The 18,597-nt window shown below is 35.8% G+C and overlaps 1 protein-coding gene across 11 annotated transcripts in view; it reads right to left on the reverse strand.

Moving 5' to 3' along the window:
• SMG7 (SMG7 nonsense mediated mRNA decay factor) overlaps nucleotides 1-18,597 on the reverse strand; it is an 89,852-nt gene that overhangs the window by 37,845 nt on the left and 33,410 nt on the right. For 9 of the 11 annotated variants that reach the window (XM_042976015.1, XM_042976021.1, XM_042976024.1 and 6 more), the window contains exons 2-3: nucleotides 16,116-16,252; nucleotides 1,180-1,211 (exon numbers count right to left, since the gene is read on the reverse strand). In XM_042976015.1, the coding sequence (XP_042831949.1) occupies nucleotides 1,180-1,211; nucleotides 16,116-16,219 (136 nt within the window). In that variant the 5' untranslated portion in view covers nucleotides 16,220-16,252. The remainder of the gene's footprint in view (nucleotides 1-1,179; nucleotides 1,212-16,115; nucleotides 16,253-18,597) is intronic. The other 2 variants (XM_042976023.1, XM_042976017.1) reach the window with 2 other exon arrangements.

The raw sequence follows: 18,597 nt of genomic DNA on the forward strand, positions 1-18,597 counted from the left end.
CAGTTTAACTCTTTGTGGATTTCACTGCAGAACTAAAGTCCTCAAAAATTAGAATGAGATTCATTATCACATTATCTCTTTTTATACTTTAGAACAGCATATGCTGCTATAGAGAGCATGCTGATCACTACATAGTGCCATATATTTCCTAATTTTGGAGTTAAAATCATCTGCTCCTTCTAGGGACTTTCAGTTCTTCTTTTAAAAATACCCTGGCTAGGGGTGCCTGGGTGGCTCAGTCGGTTAAGCGTCCGACTTCGGCTCAGGTCACGATCTCGCGGTCCGTGAGTTCGAGCCCCGCGTCAGGCTCTGGGCTGATGGCTCAGAGCCTGGAGCCTGTTTCCGATTCTGTGTCTCCCTCTCTCTCTGACCCTCCCCCGTTCATGCTCTGTCTCTCTCTGTCTCAAAAATAAATAAACGTTAAAAAAAAAAATTAAAAAAAAAAAAAATACCCTGGCTATTCAAAACAAAAAAAGGGAGAAAAGAAAGGTGGCAAGGCAGTTCACTCAATTTCAAGGACTTTTAGTACAGTTTTCCTACAAATATTTTTTCTCAAGGTTTACTTACTATTCAAGTTTGGAGAATTATCAACAGGAAGACATGAACTTAATACCATAAGGTATTTTTATTTATATGGTATATGAATTCTTTCTTCTATGTCTTAAATTGATGACAAATAGTTCATAAAAATTAAATGGTTATATGCATTAAATTAGGTAATATTCAATACAATGTAGCACAGATTATATAAAATTCTTAACCATCTAAGTAAGAATTCAAAGTTCGGGGGCGCCTGGATGGCTCAGTTGGTCAAGTGTCTTGATTTCAGCTCAGGTCATGATCTCATGGTTCATGGGTTCAAGCCCCACACTGGGGGAGCTGTCAGCACAGAGCCTGCTTAAGATTCTCTCTCTTCTTCTCTCACTGCCCCTTTCCTGCTGGCTCACACGTGCGTGTTCTCTCCTTCTCTCAAAATAAATACATAAACATAAAAAAAAAAAAAAAAAAAAAAGAATTCAAAGTTCAAAAACAGTAATTATTTAAAGCAAATTTTAAGTCATCATCCCTTTTGGCAACTAGGACAGTGCAACAAGTAATATAGGAAAGATGAGACCCTTCCTTTAATTCCGTTAATGGTATATAAAATAAGCTGTGAAAACCAAATGAGCCAGCCAGTACCTGTCATGTCAGCCTTCAGGACTTCTGCCTGCCTAAAAAAAAGGGAAAAAAGAACATCAGTTAGAAACAAACTAGGCCTACTCAACATAAGTAACACTAAAACCTAAAAGTTAGGTGAAATCATATACTACATCAAGATGTATAGCACCTCTATTTGTGACATTGCAAATAGTGTCCCTGCTTTAATATCCAGGGTAGCACTAGGTTTTGGCAAACTGATGCCATAACTTAAAAGTATACAGGGTCACCATGAATTCTATGAGCTCACATTCTTGTGGTTTTCCAAATGTATTTAAGATAATATTAAATGATACTCATTAAACAAAAAATTTTCCCTCAATGCAGCCAGGAAATCCTATGTTTCTCAATTCACTAACCACTGTAACTATCTCAAAATTCCCACTTTCCTCAGACATGGATTTTGCCTCCTTCCTGAGGCCGACCCCCTTTCAGTAAAGGCCAGCAGCCCCATCTCAGGAAAAACAATGCCCAGTTACTAAACATTACTTTCACACAACCCTCTTCTTTCTCTTTCCTGTTAAAACACAAGAGGCGCTGCATCTCTTATTTAAGACCAGTAAATTCCACTTGAGTAGGCTCTTTCTAGACTTTAATAAGAACTTCTGCTCCCTTAATTACCCCCTTCCTCCTTCAATAATTTTGAAACTTCTCTCTATATTGGATCCTTCCTTTTCTTCAGTATTTTAAACACGCCCAAGTCTGTCATAGTTCTAAAATCTTCTGTCCTGCATTCTCCTCCTCTGGCTGTGGCTTCTTTCCTCTCTCAAATTTTTCAAGAGTTGCCTGTAATCAAGAGGTCCAAAACTGAACTCATGACCCATTCCCACCCCCATTCCTGGTTCTCTTTCTAGTGTTTTTTGCCCTACCAAATGTACCACTGCTTTCCAATTGTGAAAGGCAGATACCTCAAAGTCACCTGTGACAACTTTCTCCCAAATCCCTGGTAATCTATCAACTCCAGAGAATTCTACCAACTAAATGTATCTTGAATGTGTGGATTTCTCTTTACTTCCTCTTCATCCACTCACATTCAAGTTATGAACCATCCCTTGCTGGGACTAATGCAAAGCCACCAAACTGTTTTCTCCATTTCACTCTTGCCCTATTTCATTCTGTTCTCCCACTGCTGTCTGGTGGATCTTGTCAAAATGCAAATTCTGACCATACCAACAGTCCCATTCAAAAGCTTTAATGATTTCCCCACTGCTCTTAGAGTAAAAACTAAAATCTTTACTAAAGTGTCCCACAAAGTTCTCTGTACTCCAAAAATTAGAGGCTGCACACTGCTTCTACCATTATTCCCTCTTTTCCTTGATCTCTGTGCTCTAGTTACCATATTTCTGGTTTCTCCAATGTGCTCTGCTCCCTTCATACACGGCACCTTTGTAAAGAAGAGTCCCTTTGCTAGGAATACCTCTTCCCCTTTTGTCTGGTTAATTATTACTCATACTTTGTCTCAGAAACATAACTTTCTCAAGAAATCTTACTTAGATGAAGGATATTCCTATCTTATACTCTCAAAGCACTAATTTTTTTCTACATAGTAGATATCACAGATTTTAAGAATGCTCACTGTCACAACCCCTATGCCTATTAGCACAGCACCTAGCAATCAGTAGGCATTCAATAAAGATCTTTTAAGTGAATAAAGGAAAAAGGATAAATCATGTTCATATATTCTAAAAAGTTATGTATATAAACTAATGAGATTTCCATTTCTAAAAACAAACTTGAACATAAAAGCTAGAGAATACACAGAGGTTCTAAAATTTTTACTGTAAATATTAGGTATTTAATACCAGTTGTGAGTTTTAGTTTCATCAAAACATAATGTGAACCTTTTCATTTTCTTAGCTTTTAAAAAATATTTTTCTAAATTAAGTTTTCAGACAGAATCATAACTGGGTGTTATACAGGTAACCACAAGCCATATAGGAACTATCAGTATAAATGAATAATAAAAATAAATAGCTAAACTTCATCCTCAACTGTAACATCACATCAAATCCCGTTATTCATATTACCTAGCTCCACTGTTTACTTTGGGTGTTAAACTTTTGCAACTAAAAAAACAAACTACGTTCACAAGGCTTGTTGGCTTATACCATTAAAACCTAAGATTATAAAATGTAATAAAAAATACCAAATATCCTGCAAACAATGTTATATACAAACCTAATGTCAACCACAAATCAAAAACCAGTAATAGATATGCAAGTAACAAAGAGAAAGGAATCTGAGTATATCACTAAAGAAAGCCAGCAAATCACGAAAGAGAACAAGAGAAGAAACAATCAGAGAACAACTACAAAACCACCGCAAAACAACCAACAAAATGGCAATAAATACTTACATAACAATAATTACTTTGAATGTAAACAAACTAAATGCTCCCATAAAAAGTCACAGGGTAACAGGGTGGATAAAAAAAAGCAAGGCCCATCTATATGCTGCCTTTAAGAGACTAATTTCAGACCGAAAGACACCTGCAGATTGAAAGCACAGGGATGGAGAAACGTCATGCAAATGGCTGTCAAAAGAATGCCAGAGTAGCAATACTTAAAGCAGACAAAACAGACTTTAAAACAAAGACTGTAACAGGGAATGACACTATATAATAATAAAGGAGACAATCTAACAAGGTAACACAATTGTAAATATTTATGCACCCAACATGTAAGCACTCAAATACATAAAACAGTTAATACAATAATAGTAGGGGGCTTTAACACTTAACATCAGTGGACAGATCATCCAACCAAAAAATCAGCAAGGAAATAGTGGCTTTGAATGATACAGTGGACCAGATGGATTTAACAGATATATTCAGAATATTCCAGCCTAATATAGCAGAATACACATTTTTTTCACGGGCACATGGAACATTCTCCAGAGTAGATCACGTATTAGGCCACATAACAAATCTTAAGAAATTCAAAAAGATCAAAGTCATACCATGCATCTTTTCTGATCATAACACTATGAAACTAGAAATCAACCACAAGAAAAAATCTGGAAAGAGCACAAATACATGGAAATTAAAAAACATGCTACTAAACAATAAATGGGTCAACCAAGAAAACAAAGAAATTAAAAATTTTCATGGAAACAAATGAAAATGAAAATACAATGATCCAAAATCTTTGGGATGCAGCAAAAGCAGTCCTAAGAGGGAAATTTATAGCAATACAGGCCTACCTCAAGAAACAAGAAAAGTCTCAAATAAGCAATCTAACTGTAAACCGAAAGGAACCAGAAAAAGTACAACAAAACCCAAAAGCATGAGAAGGAAGGAAATACTAAAGAGTAGATCAGAAATGATATGTAGAAACTAAAATAAACAACCTAGCCTTAAAGCTAAAGGAAGTAGAAAAAGAACAACAAAACCAGAAGGAAAGAAATAATAAAGAGTAGAACAGAAATGATATAAACTAAAAAACAGAACAGACCAATGAAACCAGGAGATGGTTCTTTGAAAAGATCAACAAAATTGATACACCTCTAGCTAGACTCATTAAGAAAAGAAAGAAAGAAAGAAAGAAAGAAAGAAAGAAAGAAAGAAAGAAAGAACCCAAATAAGCAAAATCACTAGTGAAAGAAGAGAATTAACCAATACCACAGAAATACAATTATATGCCAACAATATTGGACAACTGAGAAGAAACAGATATAATTCCCGGAAACATATAACCTACCAAAACTGAAGCAGGAAGAAATAGAAAATTTGAACAGACTGAGATTACCAGCAAAGAAACTGAATCAGTAATCAAAAAACTCCCAAAAAACAAAAGTCCAGGACCATAAGACTTCACAGGGGAATTCTACCAAACATTTAAAGAAGATCTAACACCTATTCTTCTCAAACCATTCCAAAAAGTACAAGAAGGAAAACTTCCAAAATCCACTCATTCTCTTCATTCCTGATACCAAAACCAGATAGACACCATATAAAAAAAAAAAAAAAAAAAAAAAAAAAAAAAAAAAAGAGAGAGAGAGAGAGAGAGAGAGAGAGGAGGGAGAGAGAACTACAGGCCAGTATCTCTGATGAATATGATGCAAGAATCCTCAACAAAATACTAGCAAACCAACAACACATTAAAAAAATACATACAACAACACATTAAAAAAATCATTCATCATGATCAAGTAGGATTTATTCCCAGGATGCAAGGGTGGTTTGATATTTGCAAATCAATCTGATACATCACATCAATAAGAGAAAGGATACATACCATATGATCATCTCAACAGATAAAGAAAATGCATCTGACAAAGTAAAATATCCATTCATGATAAAAACCCTCAACAAAAAAAAAACAGGTTTTGAGGGAACATACCTCAACAAAGGCCGTAATAAAGGCCGAACATCATACTTAATGGGGAAAAAAATGAGAGCGTTTCCCCTAAGGTCAGGAACAAGACAAGGATGTCCACTCTCACCACTTCTATTCAACATAGTACTGGAAGACCTAGCCACAGCAATCAGACAATAAAAAGAAATAAAAGGCATCCAAATCGGTAAGGAAGAAGTAAAACTTGCACTATTACAGATGACATGATACTGTGTATAGAAACCTTAAAGGCTCCGCCAAAAACTACTAGAACTGATAAATGAATTCAGTAAAGTCACAGGATACAAAGTCACTAATACAGAAATCTGTTTTATTTCTGTACACTAATAATGAAGCAGCAGAAAGAGAAATTAAGAAAACAATCCATTTACAACTGCACCGAAAGCAACAAAATACCTATAAATAAACTTAACCACAGAGGTAAAAAACCTATACTCTGAAAACTATAAAACATTAATGAAAGAAATTGAAGATGACACAAAGAAATGGAAAGACACATGCTCATGGGTTGGAAGAACAAATATGTTAAAACATCTAAACTACCCAAAGCAATCTACAGATTTAATGCGGTCCCCACCAAAATACCAACAGTATTTTTCACAGAACTAGAACAATCCTAAAATGTATATGGAGCCACAAAAGACCCCAAGTAGCCAAAGCAATCTTGAAAAAGAAAAGTAAAATTCCAGATTTCAAGATATACTACAGAAAGTTGCAGTAATCAAAAAAGTATGGCACTGACACATAAACAGACACAGATCAATGGAGTAGAATAGAAAACCCAGAAATAAACCCACAATTATATGGTCAATTAATCGTCAACAAAGGAGGAAAAACTATACAATGGGGAAAAAAAATGGTGTTGGGAAACACCAGCTCCAAAAAAATGGAGCTGGATCACTTTCTTACACCATACACAAAATAAGGTCAAAATTAGACTAAAGACCTAAATGTGAGACCTGAAACCATAAAAATCCTAGAAGACAGCACAAGTAGTCATTTCTCCAACCTCGCCCATAGCAACATTTTCTAGATATAGCTCCTAAGGAAAGGGATATAAAAGCAAAAATAAACTATTGGGACACATCAAAACAAAAAGCTTCTGCACAGCGGAGGAAACAATACAAAAAAAAAAAACAAAAAAAAAACCCCTAAACTAAAAGACAAACTACCGATTGGGAGGAGATATTTCCAAATGTCATGTCTGATAAAGGGTTAGTATCCAAAATATAAAAAGAACATAAACAACTCAACACCAGAAACACAAATCATCCAATTTAAAAATGGACAGAAGGCATGAACAGACATTTCTCCAAAGAAGACATAGAGATGGACAAAAGACACATGAAAAGATGTCAACACTGGTGCATCTAGGTGGCTCAGTTGGTTAAGCGTCCGACTCTTGATTTTGGCTCAGGTCATGATCTCATGGTTCATGATTTCAAGTTCTGCACTGGGCTCTGTGCTGACAGTGCACAGCCTGCTTGGGATTCTCTCTTTCCCTTTCTCTGTTCCTCCCCAACTTGTATGCTCTCTCTCTCTTTCTCTGTCTCTCCCAAAATAAATAAACTCAAAAACAAAACAAAAAAAGATGTTCAACATTGATGCAAACCAAAACTACAATGAGGTTATTACCTCACACCTTTCAGAATGGCTAAGAGGGCACTTGTTGGGATGAGCACTGGGTGTTGTATGGAAGCCAATTTGACAAGAAATTACATTAAATAAATAAATAAATTTCTTAAAAAAAAAAAAAAAAGAATGGCTAAAATGAAAAACACAAACTGGTGCACCTGGGTGGCTCAGTCAGTTAAGCATCCGACTCTTGGTTTCAGCTCAGGTCAAGAACTTGAAGTTTCGGGAGTTTGGGCCCTGTGTTGGGGTCTGTGCTGGCAGCATGGAGCTTGCTTGGGATTCTCTCTCTCCCCCTCCCTCACTCGTGTCTGTTTCTCTCAAAATAAATAAACTTTAAAAAAAAAACCACAAGAGGGGTGCCTGGGTGGCTCAGTCGGTTGAGCATCTGACTTTGGCTCAGGTCATGATCTCATGGTTCGTGAGTTTGAGCCCCGTGTCGGGCTCTGTGCTGACAGCTCAGAGCCTGGAGCCTGCTTCAGATTCTGCATACCTCCCCCACTCTCCGCCCCACCCGCTTGTGCTCTGTCTCTGTCTTTCAAAAATGAATAAACATAAAAAAAAAAAAAAATTAAAAAAACCCCACAAGAAATAACAAGTGTTGGTGAGGATGTGGAGAAAAAGGAATCCTCCTGCACTGTTGGTGGGAATACAAACTGGTGCAGCCCCTGTGGAAAACAGTTTGTTGGTTCCTCCAAAAGTTAAAAAAAGAACTACCCTATGATCCAGTAATCACATTATTGGGTATTTACCCCCAAAATACAAAAACACAAATTCAAAGGGATACAATGCACCCCTCTGTTTACTGCAGCATTATTTACAATAGCCAAATTATGGAAGAAGTCCAAATGTCCACTGATAGATGAATGGAGAAAGAAAATGTGGTATAATATAATGTATAATGGAATAGTATTCAGCCATAAAAAGAATGAAATCATGCCAATTGCAAAAACATGGATGGAGCTAGAGAGTATAATGCTAAGAAAAGTAAGAAAGACAAATACCATATGAGTTCACTTATATGTAGAATTTAAAAAACAAAAACAAATGAGCAAAGAAAAAAGAGACAGACAAACCAAGAAACAGACTGGTAACTATAGAAAACAAACAGATAGTTACCAGAGGGAAGGTGGGTGGGGGGGAAGGGTAAAATAGGTGATTAAGAGAACACTTATCATGTTGAGCACTGAATAACGTATAGAATTACTGAATCACTATATGGTACACCTGAAACTAATATAACAATCTATAGATTGTTAACTATAGAATTAAAAACTTAAAAAAGAAGAATGCCATATATCCTATTCTACCCATGTCAAAAGAACACACTCTTCCAAAACAAACAAACACACACACACACACAAACAAAAAATACAACATCCTACCGGAGCACTAATTTATGAAACTTATACCGAGAAAGCCAGTGCTAATTATATGCATCTTTACTAGACTCAACAGTGTTTTCATTCTGTCCCTGCAAAGTTACAAATACATTTTACTATGCTTCCAGACATTAGCTAAAAAGTTTACACTCAAGTATACACAAGATATCTTATACTTAGAATCATGTGTCTAAAGGTTATTTTCTCATTCCAAGCAAGATCTGCTTGTAAGTATCATTTCAGTATGCTACCATCTGCCTAATGAGGACACCAACTTTCTTTCAAAGATTTTATTGAGCATATTACAGGAACTATTTACAAACAGCCTGTTTCTCTTAGAGGCTGTAAAATAAGATAATTAAGTCTAATAATGTCTAACGTAAAATCTAGCCATTCTGGTAGCAGGCTTCCACGGATAAACAAAGATCAAAATTTTACTTTATATTTTTATATACTACAATCTGTCCAAGAGAAACTGTAAAACTAAAAATTCAAGCACTAACAAAAGTGCAAAAACGTGATAAAAATTGTCTGACAAAAATGTTAAAGCATCTTGAAATCCCAGGAGTTTTGGTTCCTCAGGATGACAAGAGTAAAGAGGTGCTCATTCTGTGCACAGTTCTCTATTAGTTCTGAAAGAGATACATTAATGACTAAAATAATCTTGCTAAATTGAATGGATGAAAAGATAGCTAAATGGAAAATCTAATAACCTGAAGATGTCGAGTATTACTCCTCTTCTATAACCAAGGAAACTGAAGTTCTGAAATGTGAAACAATTTGCCCATAGTCACAAAGCAATTAGGTAGAATTAAGTACAAACTTAGTTCTGACTCTGAAGTCCAGTAATTTCTACTTCTTTCAAGTTAGAATTTAAAAATTCTGTGACATAAAAAGCTAACACAGACTCTGTCAACTAAACACTAACATGTAAGTCACCTAGACTAAATTAAAAGATTTGTTAAAATAGAAAATAAAATTCTACCTGAGATTTTTAATAAAAAAGACCGCAAGAAGTAAAATTTATATTCCAGTACAGCAGTCAGACTATGGGTGAAATTCCTTCCTTTACTCTGAATCTCTTTTTGTAAATAAACTTTACTGGGACACAGTCATGCCCATTCATTTATGTACTGTCTATGGCTGCTTTCTGCTACAAGGGCAGAGCTGTGTAGTTGAGACAATGACCACATGGCCCACCAAGTCTCAAATATTTATTACCTGGCCCCTTTACAGTAAACTTTGCATCTCCTGCTCTGGGGAGTACCTGATCAAAAAATAAGAAGTAAAATATCTATTAAGTTCCCAAGCCAAATAGTTTTTCCCTATGAGGAATCATCAATAGTTTCCTTAAAGATCTATTTTTATTAATGTTGTAATCTTGCCACAAAGAGAACTACATTAAAAAATACAGTCTCATGTAACAAACAGTAAAGTTACTATGTGGAGGCCATGCTATATTTTTGATGGTCTTAATCTGCAAACTGTTTAAAACCCTGTTAGGTTTATATACTATTATCTACTAACTCTTCTTTTTTCCTGTGTACCAAAAGTACCCATTTAGACAGGAGAGAGGGTTAAACTGAGAATTATTATCTCACAAGAGGAATCCCTATCCTCTCCTTACACAATTTTATTTTTTTCATATAGTATATAAGAAACCAAATCAATAGATGTGATCTTATACCAACTGCTTTCATAAAGACTGGTAACATAATTGGCCATTTGATTATTTTACTTCACTAGGGAAAGCTACTACACCTCAACTGACCTACTGGTTTTGCTAAAGACTAACAATGTTAAACATTAATATAGTTTATGGCCAATGCTTATACAAAGTGAGAGAGTGTTTAAATGTTTTCTCTTAGTAGAAGGCTCTGGCAACATGAGTTGCTTTTTATTCTTACTTTAAGCAGAAAGAATTAATGAAAACAATGAACCAAAAATTCAAACATTAAAAATCATCATTCCTTCAATAATAAAATAACACCACTAAATACTTACAAAATACAAAGCTTTCAAAATACTGAACACATTGTGTCCGTTCTACTAAGAGAAAGTAAGCACTTCTACCAAGCAATAAGAAAAAGTCATTAAAAGGCTGAATAAAATCTGAAACATTCAATGATAAACAAATGCACTGAAAGCTAACAACCTGAAACAATATTCCTGGAGACTACATGATCATCAAGATCTATAAATACATTCAATGTATTCCAATGCACTAGGTACTGAAATAGCCAACGCTATATATAGCACTTATTATTGTCAGACAATGTTCTAAGGGCTTTATGTAAATTATTTAATCCGTATTATGTACTATTACTGCCCCCACTTTATAGATGAAGAAGCCCACAGAAATAGAGGTTAAGTAACACGTCCAAGGTTAAGTCAGCATTTGAACTCAATCAGTTTGGTTCCACAGGATAACTCCTAACCATTACATCATAGTTCCTCCTATACAAGATTTCACGGAAAAAAAAAAAAAAAAAAGTAATATTTAATAGAAATAGCCCACAAAACTGGGGCTTTCAATACTTAAACATCTTACAATGTTTTTTATAATGTTGTTAGAGAAGAAAACTCTAAAAGTAATGGCCATCTTCTTTAACAAACACTTTGATTATACATAGTACTTACAATAACAATGCAAGGTAACATATATAATAAGATAATCTTTCTTAAGAACCGATATTAAAATTTGTGATTGAAAATATAAGATATCTCCAAATCAGGGGCAGACACAATGGAAGAGTCCTTCGACCTGAACTTCCAACCCCGTTTCTCTTATGAGCAGAACACAGGAAAATAAGCCAACGTCTTCTAAAACTCATCTTCAAATAAGCCAACATCTTCAAACTCAGTTGCTAAGGAAAAGTGAATCAGCTTCTTTTGTTTTGGGAGGGAAGGCTAAAATATTTTTTTTTTGAAATTTAAACAAAAGCCATGGTAGGTTTTATTTCAAGTTAATATATTTGCTTATCTTCATAGAGTACTAAGGAGTATTAGGAATAATAACAATTCATCAATTGTTCAGTAAGGAACAAAAACACTAATTTGCTTTCTCTCTGTGGCACTTTACAGTTTGTCATGAATTTTCAAGCCTCCTGACATTATTCCAATGCTCTACATTACAACATTTATCCTAAAATTCTATTATTTGAAACTGTATCTAGTTTGATTAAGGGCCAGTCCTCTCTGGAAATATCAAAGGATAAGAAGTTCTTCCAGGCAGAGAAAATTACACAGTAAAGATAGCTAAGTCAGTGAAGGTGGGAGACTGGAACATGGAACATAAAATACACAGTAAGAAAATACAGGAGATGACTGGTGAACCAAAGCAGACAGCAGACTGTGAGACTTTACATGACACGTTAAGGAGCTCAGACCTCTGTCTTTTAAACAATAGGACACCAGTGCCAAGTTTTAAGCAGGAGCACACCACTGTCAGAACTTCATTTTTAAAAGATTACACAACATTCATGAAGATGGATTTTAAAAGGGCAAGTCTGGAAGGGAGGAAGTGACCATACAGATGGAACAGAAAAACCTAGACTCAAGAAATACCTGTTAATAAAGTCAGTAGAAGGAAAGACAAAGCTGAGAAAACAGTCCAAATCATTCCCAGATTGTCAGCTTGGACAGCTGGATATATGAGAAAGTAAGGGGTATAAGCAGGAACTTAGAGATTAAGTGTCAAGCACAGAGGAGCCATTAAGACTAGGGATATACTGCGGGAGTGACCAGCACACTGATGATAGTTAAACCTATAAGAAAAATGTAATTGCCCAGAATGGCAGAAGGGAGAATCTAGCTCTCAATCTTCATTTTTTAATTTGAGTATAGTTGACACACAAGGTTACATTAGTTTCAGGTTGTACAACGCAGTGATTCAACAACTCTATTTGTTACGCTATACTCAGCACAACTGATCTATCACTATACAATGCTATTACAAAACCACTGACCGTATTCCCTATGCTATACCTTTTATTCCTGTGACTTACTCTTTCCCTAACTGGAAGCCTATATCTCCTTCTCCCCTTCACCCATTTATTTTGCCTGGCCCCCCACCCCCTTTTTTTCTGGCAACCAGTTTTTTTTCTGTATTGATAGGTCTGATTCTGCTTTTCGTTCATTTATGTGCTTGTTTTGTTTTTGTGGATTCCACATGTAAGTGAAATCATATGGATCCTCAAAAAATTAAAAATAGAAATACCATATAATCCAATAATGCCTACTGGGTATTTACACAAAGAAAATTAAAACACTAAACTGAAGGGGCGGGCGCCTGTGTGGCTCAGTCAGTTAAGCGGCCGACTTCGGCTCAGGTCATGATCTCACGGTCCGTGAGTTCGAGCCCCGCGTCGGGCTCTGTGCTGACAGCTCAGAGCCTGGAGCCTGCTTCAGATTCTGTGTCTCCATCTCTCTCTGACCCTCCCCTGTTCATGCTATCTCTCCCTGTCTCAAAAATAAATAAATGTTAAAAAAAAATTTTTTTAAATAAAATAAAATAAAAAAATAAAACACTAAACTGAAAAGATGTATGTATCCTTATGTTTACTGAATCATTATTTACAATAGCCAAGATAAAGGAAGCAACCCAAGTGTCTATCAATAGATGAATGGATAAAGAAGATGTAGCATGTATACACAATGGAGTATCATACAGCCACAAAAAAAGGATGAGATCTTGCCATCTGAGACAACATGGATAGACCTAGAGGTTATTATGCTAAGTGAAGTCAGAGAGAGAATGAGCTACACTCATTTTCAAGGGGCAGATTTACTGTAAGGACTAGAGAGTGGGTTGGATTTGGTGAAATAAAGGTCAATAACAGCCCTGTCAGAGAAGAGACTATGTCAAATTGCAGGGGGCTGAGGAAAAAATAAGAAGTAGTAGTTTAGGTCAGTTCTTAAAATGCTAAGCTGTGAAGAAAAAGGGAAGAGAGCCATGGTAAAGACAAGTTTCTTTTTTATAATAGTAGGGCCTTAAACATGTTTAAAATGAAAAAACGAAGCTAGGAGAATGGAATAGGTTGAAGACTTAAGAAAATGAGAACAAAACTGATAGAGGATAATTCTGGAAGAGATGGAAGGAAATGGTAATGTGAATAGTAAGACAGGAGGCCAGACTGGCTTTGAAAAGGAGGCAGGATGAAACTGGAGGAAGGTAAGGTTAGATAGAAATGTGCCAGAAGAATAAGGGAGTAGTGTGGGATGAGGCGATGTCAAGAGAATTCACAGCTACACACACTGCATCACTTTCAGAGATAAAGTAGGAGATGAGATCAGTGTCTGAAAGTAAGTGGGAGATAAACTAAGGAGAATGGTGAATCTTTAGGATAATTACAAAATGAATAGGAAAGGGAGGCTTACCAAAGGCAAAGAAAAGAGTTGAGAAAAAGTGATGAGAGATATATGGATTAGACACAATGAAAAAAATTAATATGAAAACATATACAACTAGTAAACGCAAATTAAAACAGGTAAATATTTTTACTCTAAATAGTCAAAATGACAATAGCCTTAATGATAGCAGGTACTACTTCTAAGCAACTCAGTATAAAGTGGAAGATATGAGGACATATACAGATGATTTCAATACACTATGGTTGAGTACAGGGATAAAGATATATGCCTACAGTTCAACTACAGAAAGAGCCAGTGGGAGTGAGGAAGAAGATAAGTGTTCAGGGCTGTATCTCTAACACCTAAAATAATGCCTGTTATACAGTAGCTGTTCACTAAAATTTTGTTAAATTAACGAATGGTAAAATGTGCGTCATACAGGAAACAATTTTATGCAATGAAAAATGATACAGAATAAAAAGGACTTAGATCTGGAGCTTCTTTCCAAGAAACTTCAATTTCATCATCTGTAAAACAGGGAAACAAACTCCCTTTCAGAAATGAGAAGTAAATAAGACAACCAGTAAGTTACATAAAAGAACCTAAGTGAAAACTCTAAAGGGAGGACTGCACTCTGATTATAACACCAATACTTCGGGGCGCCTGGGTGGCTCAGTCAGTTAAGCGTCCAACTTCGGCTCAGGTCATGATCTCGCGGTCCGTGAGTTCGAGCCCCGCGTCGGGCTCTGGGCTGACCGCTCAGAGCCTGGAGCCTGTTTCAGATTCTGTGTCTCCCTCTCTCTCTGACCCTCCCCCGTTCATGCTCTGTCTCTCTCTGTCTCAAAAATAAATAAACGTTAAAAAAAAAATTTTTTTTTAAAAATAACACCAATACTTCAATGACCAAGTTAGTTTTGCTAATCTGGTTTCTGACATAGGATCCTTTCTGAAGCAGCACACAGGGTTGAAGAAGACAACATTCCAAGATGGGCGTCAAAAATCCTATGTTATCTACTACCATACAATGCTAAATGACAAAAGAAAGAGAAACTTTACATGTCATGAGGACCATATTCTTAGTATGTACAGAAAATGAAACCAGAGGTAGATACATCAAAGCTGCAAAATAATTTGTCATTTTCTTTTTTGCTTCTCTCCAAACATTAGTTTTGACCATATAACTTAAACAAATACATTTTAAATACTGGACCTAATAACACATCAAGCAACCTACAAAATACAGTAATATCATGGTAATTGATTATAGACTCTAAACTCATCCGTTAAGAATTAACAGCCTAATCATAGTACTTTGATCATTTAATATTTGCTAGGTCCTGTTTACATGCTTTCATATATTATTAAATCTTTAATTCACAAAACAAATCTATCAGGTTAAGTAGTAAGATTATCCTCATTTTGCTAATGAGGAAACAAGGACACAGAGTGGTTAAATAACTTGCTGAAAGTGACATAAACAGGAAGTGGCAGAGCTTAGCTTCCACCGCTAGTCTGGTTCCAGCAGGTCTTCTGGAATGGATTGGCTATAGGTGTCACCGTCAGGGTATCAACTTTTAGAGGCAACTATCACTTCTCGTTTAAAAGTCCCATCTCTGAGATCAGATACCTTCACACATTCTGTCACTATAACTGTCATTACAAGCTGCAGTGACAGTTTCTAATTCACCATGTGGTTAGAGAGGTCTTCCCTAGCATGCAATCATTTACCTATTTCTATACACATTGGGAGGCTGGACTGCAGACACAGAGAACTAAAAAGAGCTGATGATCCCCGCACTCAAATGAACTGCTATACATGCAACTCAAAACACAGGAAGTTTCATACTAAAGGAGAATCTAGAAAACGGATCACATGTACCTACACTTATCATAAATATTCAAAGACCTCATACATAAACATAAAAATGTCTTATATTTACGTTAGTAAATGTTTTAAAAGTTTCCTTCAACTACAATATATAAGTGCTCATGACAAAGTAAACATATGCCAAAGTTCTCGTGAAGCCACATAAGTTAAAAAAAAAAAATTAGCACTCCCCACTCCCATCCTGGCCAATATCAAATGCTTCACAAAGTCTCTAACTCTTCTATTAGTGCTCACAGAATATGCATACTTTAACATACATCTCTAAAAGGAATACAAACATGAAGAAATCCCTTGTAATTTTTATCCTACCTAATATTACTTGATTTCAGATGCTCCTCTGATTTCAAGTTTCCGGTCCTCATCTGGGACTTAAATGAAACGTTTTCTCCCACAATGACTATCTGCAAGAACATCCAATTTCTTAAGGTAGAATGGTTTAAGACATTCTAGACAGAGGAGAGGAGGAAAATATGAGTTAACCCACAATAACAGAGAACTCCTTTGAAAAAAAATTATTTTCTCTTTATTTGAAATGATTTAATGTAAAGGCAAATGAAAAATACCAAAGCTTTTATCTTTCTATATTAAGTTTCTTAGAATACACATTTTAAAATTGTTTTGTATATTTCTAACATTTTAGTTTTAGATCTAAATGTTATTTAATTTCCCTCTCTCTCTGAAACCTGAGTGATCTCTATTAGGACAAACAAATACCAGTTACCCAGCAGGGTTTTTGTAGTTCCAAGGTGAGAGTGCCCTGTAGAACACAAGAGCAGATGGTTGGTCCAAACCAGACTGCTTACCAAAGGAAAAACATGTAAAGCAATTAAACCACAATTACAGGTGGTATGAACGTTTAGATTCTAAGATCAGCTAAAAATGGCAGGTTTTTAGATCTTTATTAACTCACTGAACAAAGATTTAGTCATGTTCATGTACTAGATATAGTGTGAATAACTGGGTATACAATGATGAACAAAACAGATATGGTCCCTGCCATGGATTTAAAATTTAATGTGGAGACAGACCCACAAGGAAGGAGGAGGCAATAAAGGGTAGTGGTTAATAGCATGGGTGTGTAACATTGTCTGCATTTAACTGCAGGCTGGGAGTAAGTCAACCCACAGGAAAAACAGCAAAATTCCTTAAGGACGTCAATTTAACTCAAAGATTTGAACAAAGCAATTTAAGTAAATATTACTGGCTATTGATAATTGCTTACATTTACAATTATTGTGTGGCAGATTCTGTGCTCAATGTTCCATAGGCAAGATCTCAAAGAATGGGAGTATAATGGAATAGTCAGGTGTCTTGTATTCACAACTGTGTTCAAAGCAAGCTCTGCCACCAACTAGCTGTGTAACCCTAGGAAATTCACTTCTCTATGCCCCAGTTTTGTTAGAAGTAAGGAGATAATAAATGTACCTACCTTACTGAGATGTTTTGAGGATTAAATGAGATAACAGAAATAAAGCAGTTAGGCCTGCTATTTCATAAGCCCTCAAAAAATATTAGCTATTATGGTCATTATTATTATCATTATAGTTATTATTAGCCCTGCCAACAATCCTAAAATAGAAGTGCCGTTATTCTCATTCTATAAATTAGGAATTTGAAGCTAAGAACTCACAAACTAATCAATTCTAGAATAGAAGACAAAGTTACTAATAATATTTTAACAATAAAACACCAGTCTTAAAGAGAAATTTCAAACATGCAGGAAGTCTATGTGGACCTTGTCTCCTTACTTCCAAAGCATGTATTTAATTTCTGATGACTTTAGTGGTACTTTAGTGGAAAACCCTGAGAAAATACCCCATGCTAAAACCCAAGCTCCTTAGCATATCATGTGAGGTCCCAGAGTTCTCCATTTTATACTTTATGACCTAATAAAACTAAAATTACTTTTAGTTCATAGCTATTGTGCTCCTCAGTATCTTTATTCATGCTCTTTCACTCAACCTGGAATGCCCTCCTTCTTCCCTCCTTGTCTGCTTAACCCCTTTTTTTTTTTTTTTAATTTTTTAAAATGTTTTTATTTATTTTTCAGAGAGAGAGAACGAGAGAGAGAGAACGAGCAGGGGAGGGACACACACACACACACACTCCAAAGCAGGCTCTAGGGTCTGAGTTGTCAGCACAGCCCCACACAGGCTTGAACTCGTGAACCACAATATCATGACCTGAGCCAAAGTCGGATGCTTAACCGACTGAGCCACCCAGTTGTCCCCACTCCTCTCATTTAAGACTCAGCAACTTCTATAGGAGGGCTTTGGCTTGGCCATGCACCCCCAGTACATCTTAATGCCCACTTCTATCTCAGCATTCGTAGCACTGTGACGAAGTATTTCTTCAACTACAGACTGTTCTGTGCAACTCTGTATATCCGGTGCCTAACAATGCCTGCCAAACTAAAGTGTATCAAATAAATTTATGTTAATTTGGGCTAAAATAGTCTCTCGAAAAGGCCAAGACTCTAAAAATTCAAAGTTTCTCAAAACTAACAGTAGTCTCAAAAGTCTCCCAGGAAAGGAGTTTGAAAGATTTTTTTATCTGATAACCAGGAATAACATACTTCCAAGTTCAGAAAAATCTACCATTTTATATAGTCAATTAGAGAAGTTCATGGTCATTTACTTGGCTGTCTGAAATTCAGATTGTTTTCCACACACTGGGATCTATAAAGTACATACAATACACTAATATTTCTACAGAAATACAAAATCTGAAACCTCAACAGAACATGGATAAATCCAACAACCCAAATGAGTTAAATTTAGATTAAGCCGTT

This window comes from Panthera tigris, chromosome F3 (assembly GCF_018350195.1).
Source record: "Panthera tigris isolate Pti1 chromosome F3, P.tigris_Pti1_mat1.1, whole genome shotgun sequence".
In the NCBI taxonomy this organism is placed as follows: Eukaryota; Metazoa; Chordata; class Mammalia; order Carnivora; family Felidae; genus Panthera; species Panthera tigris.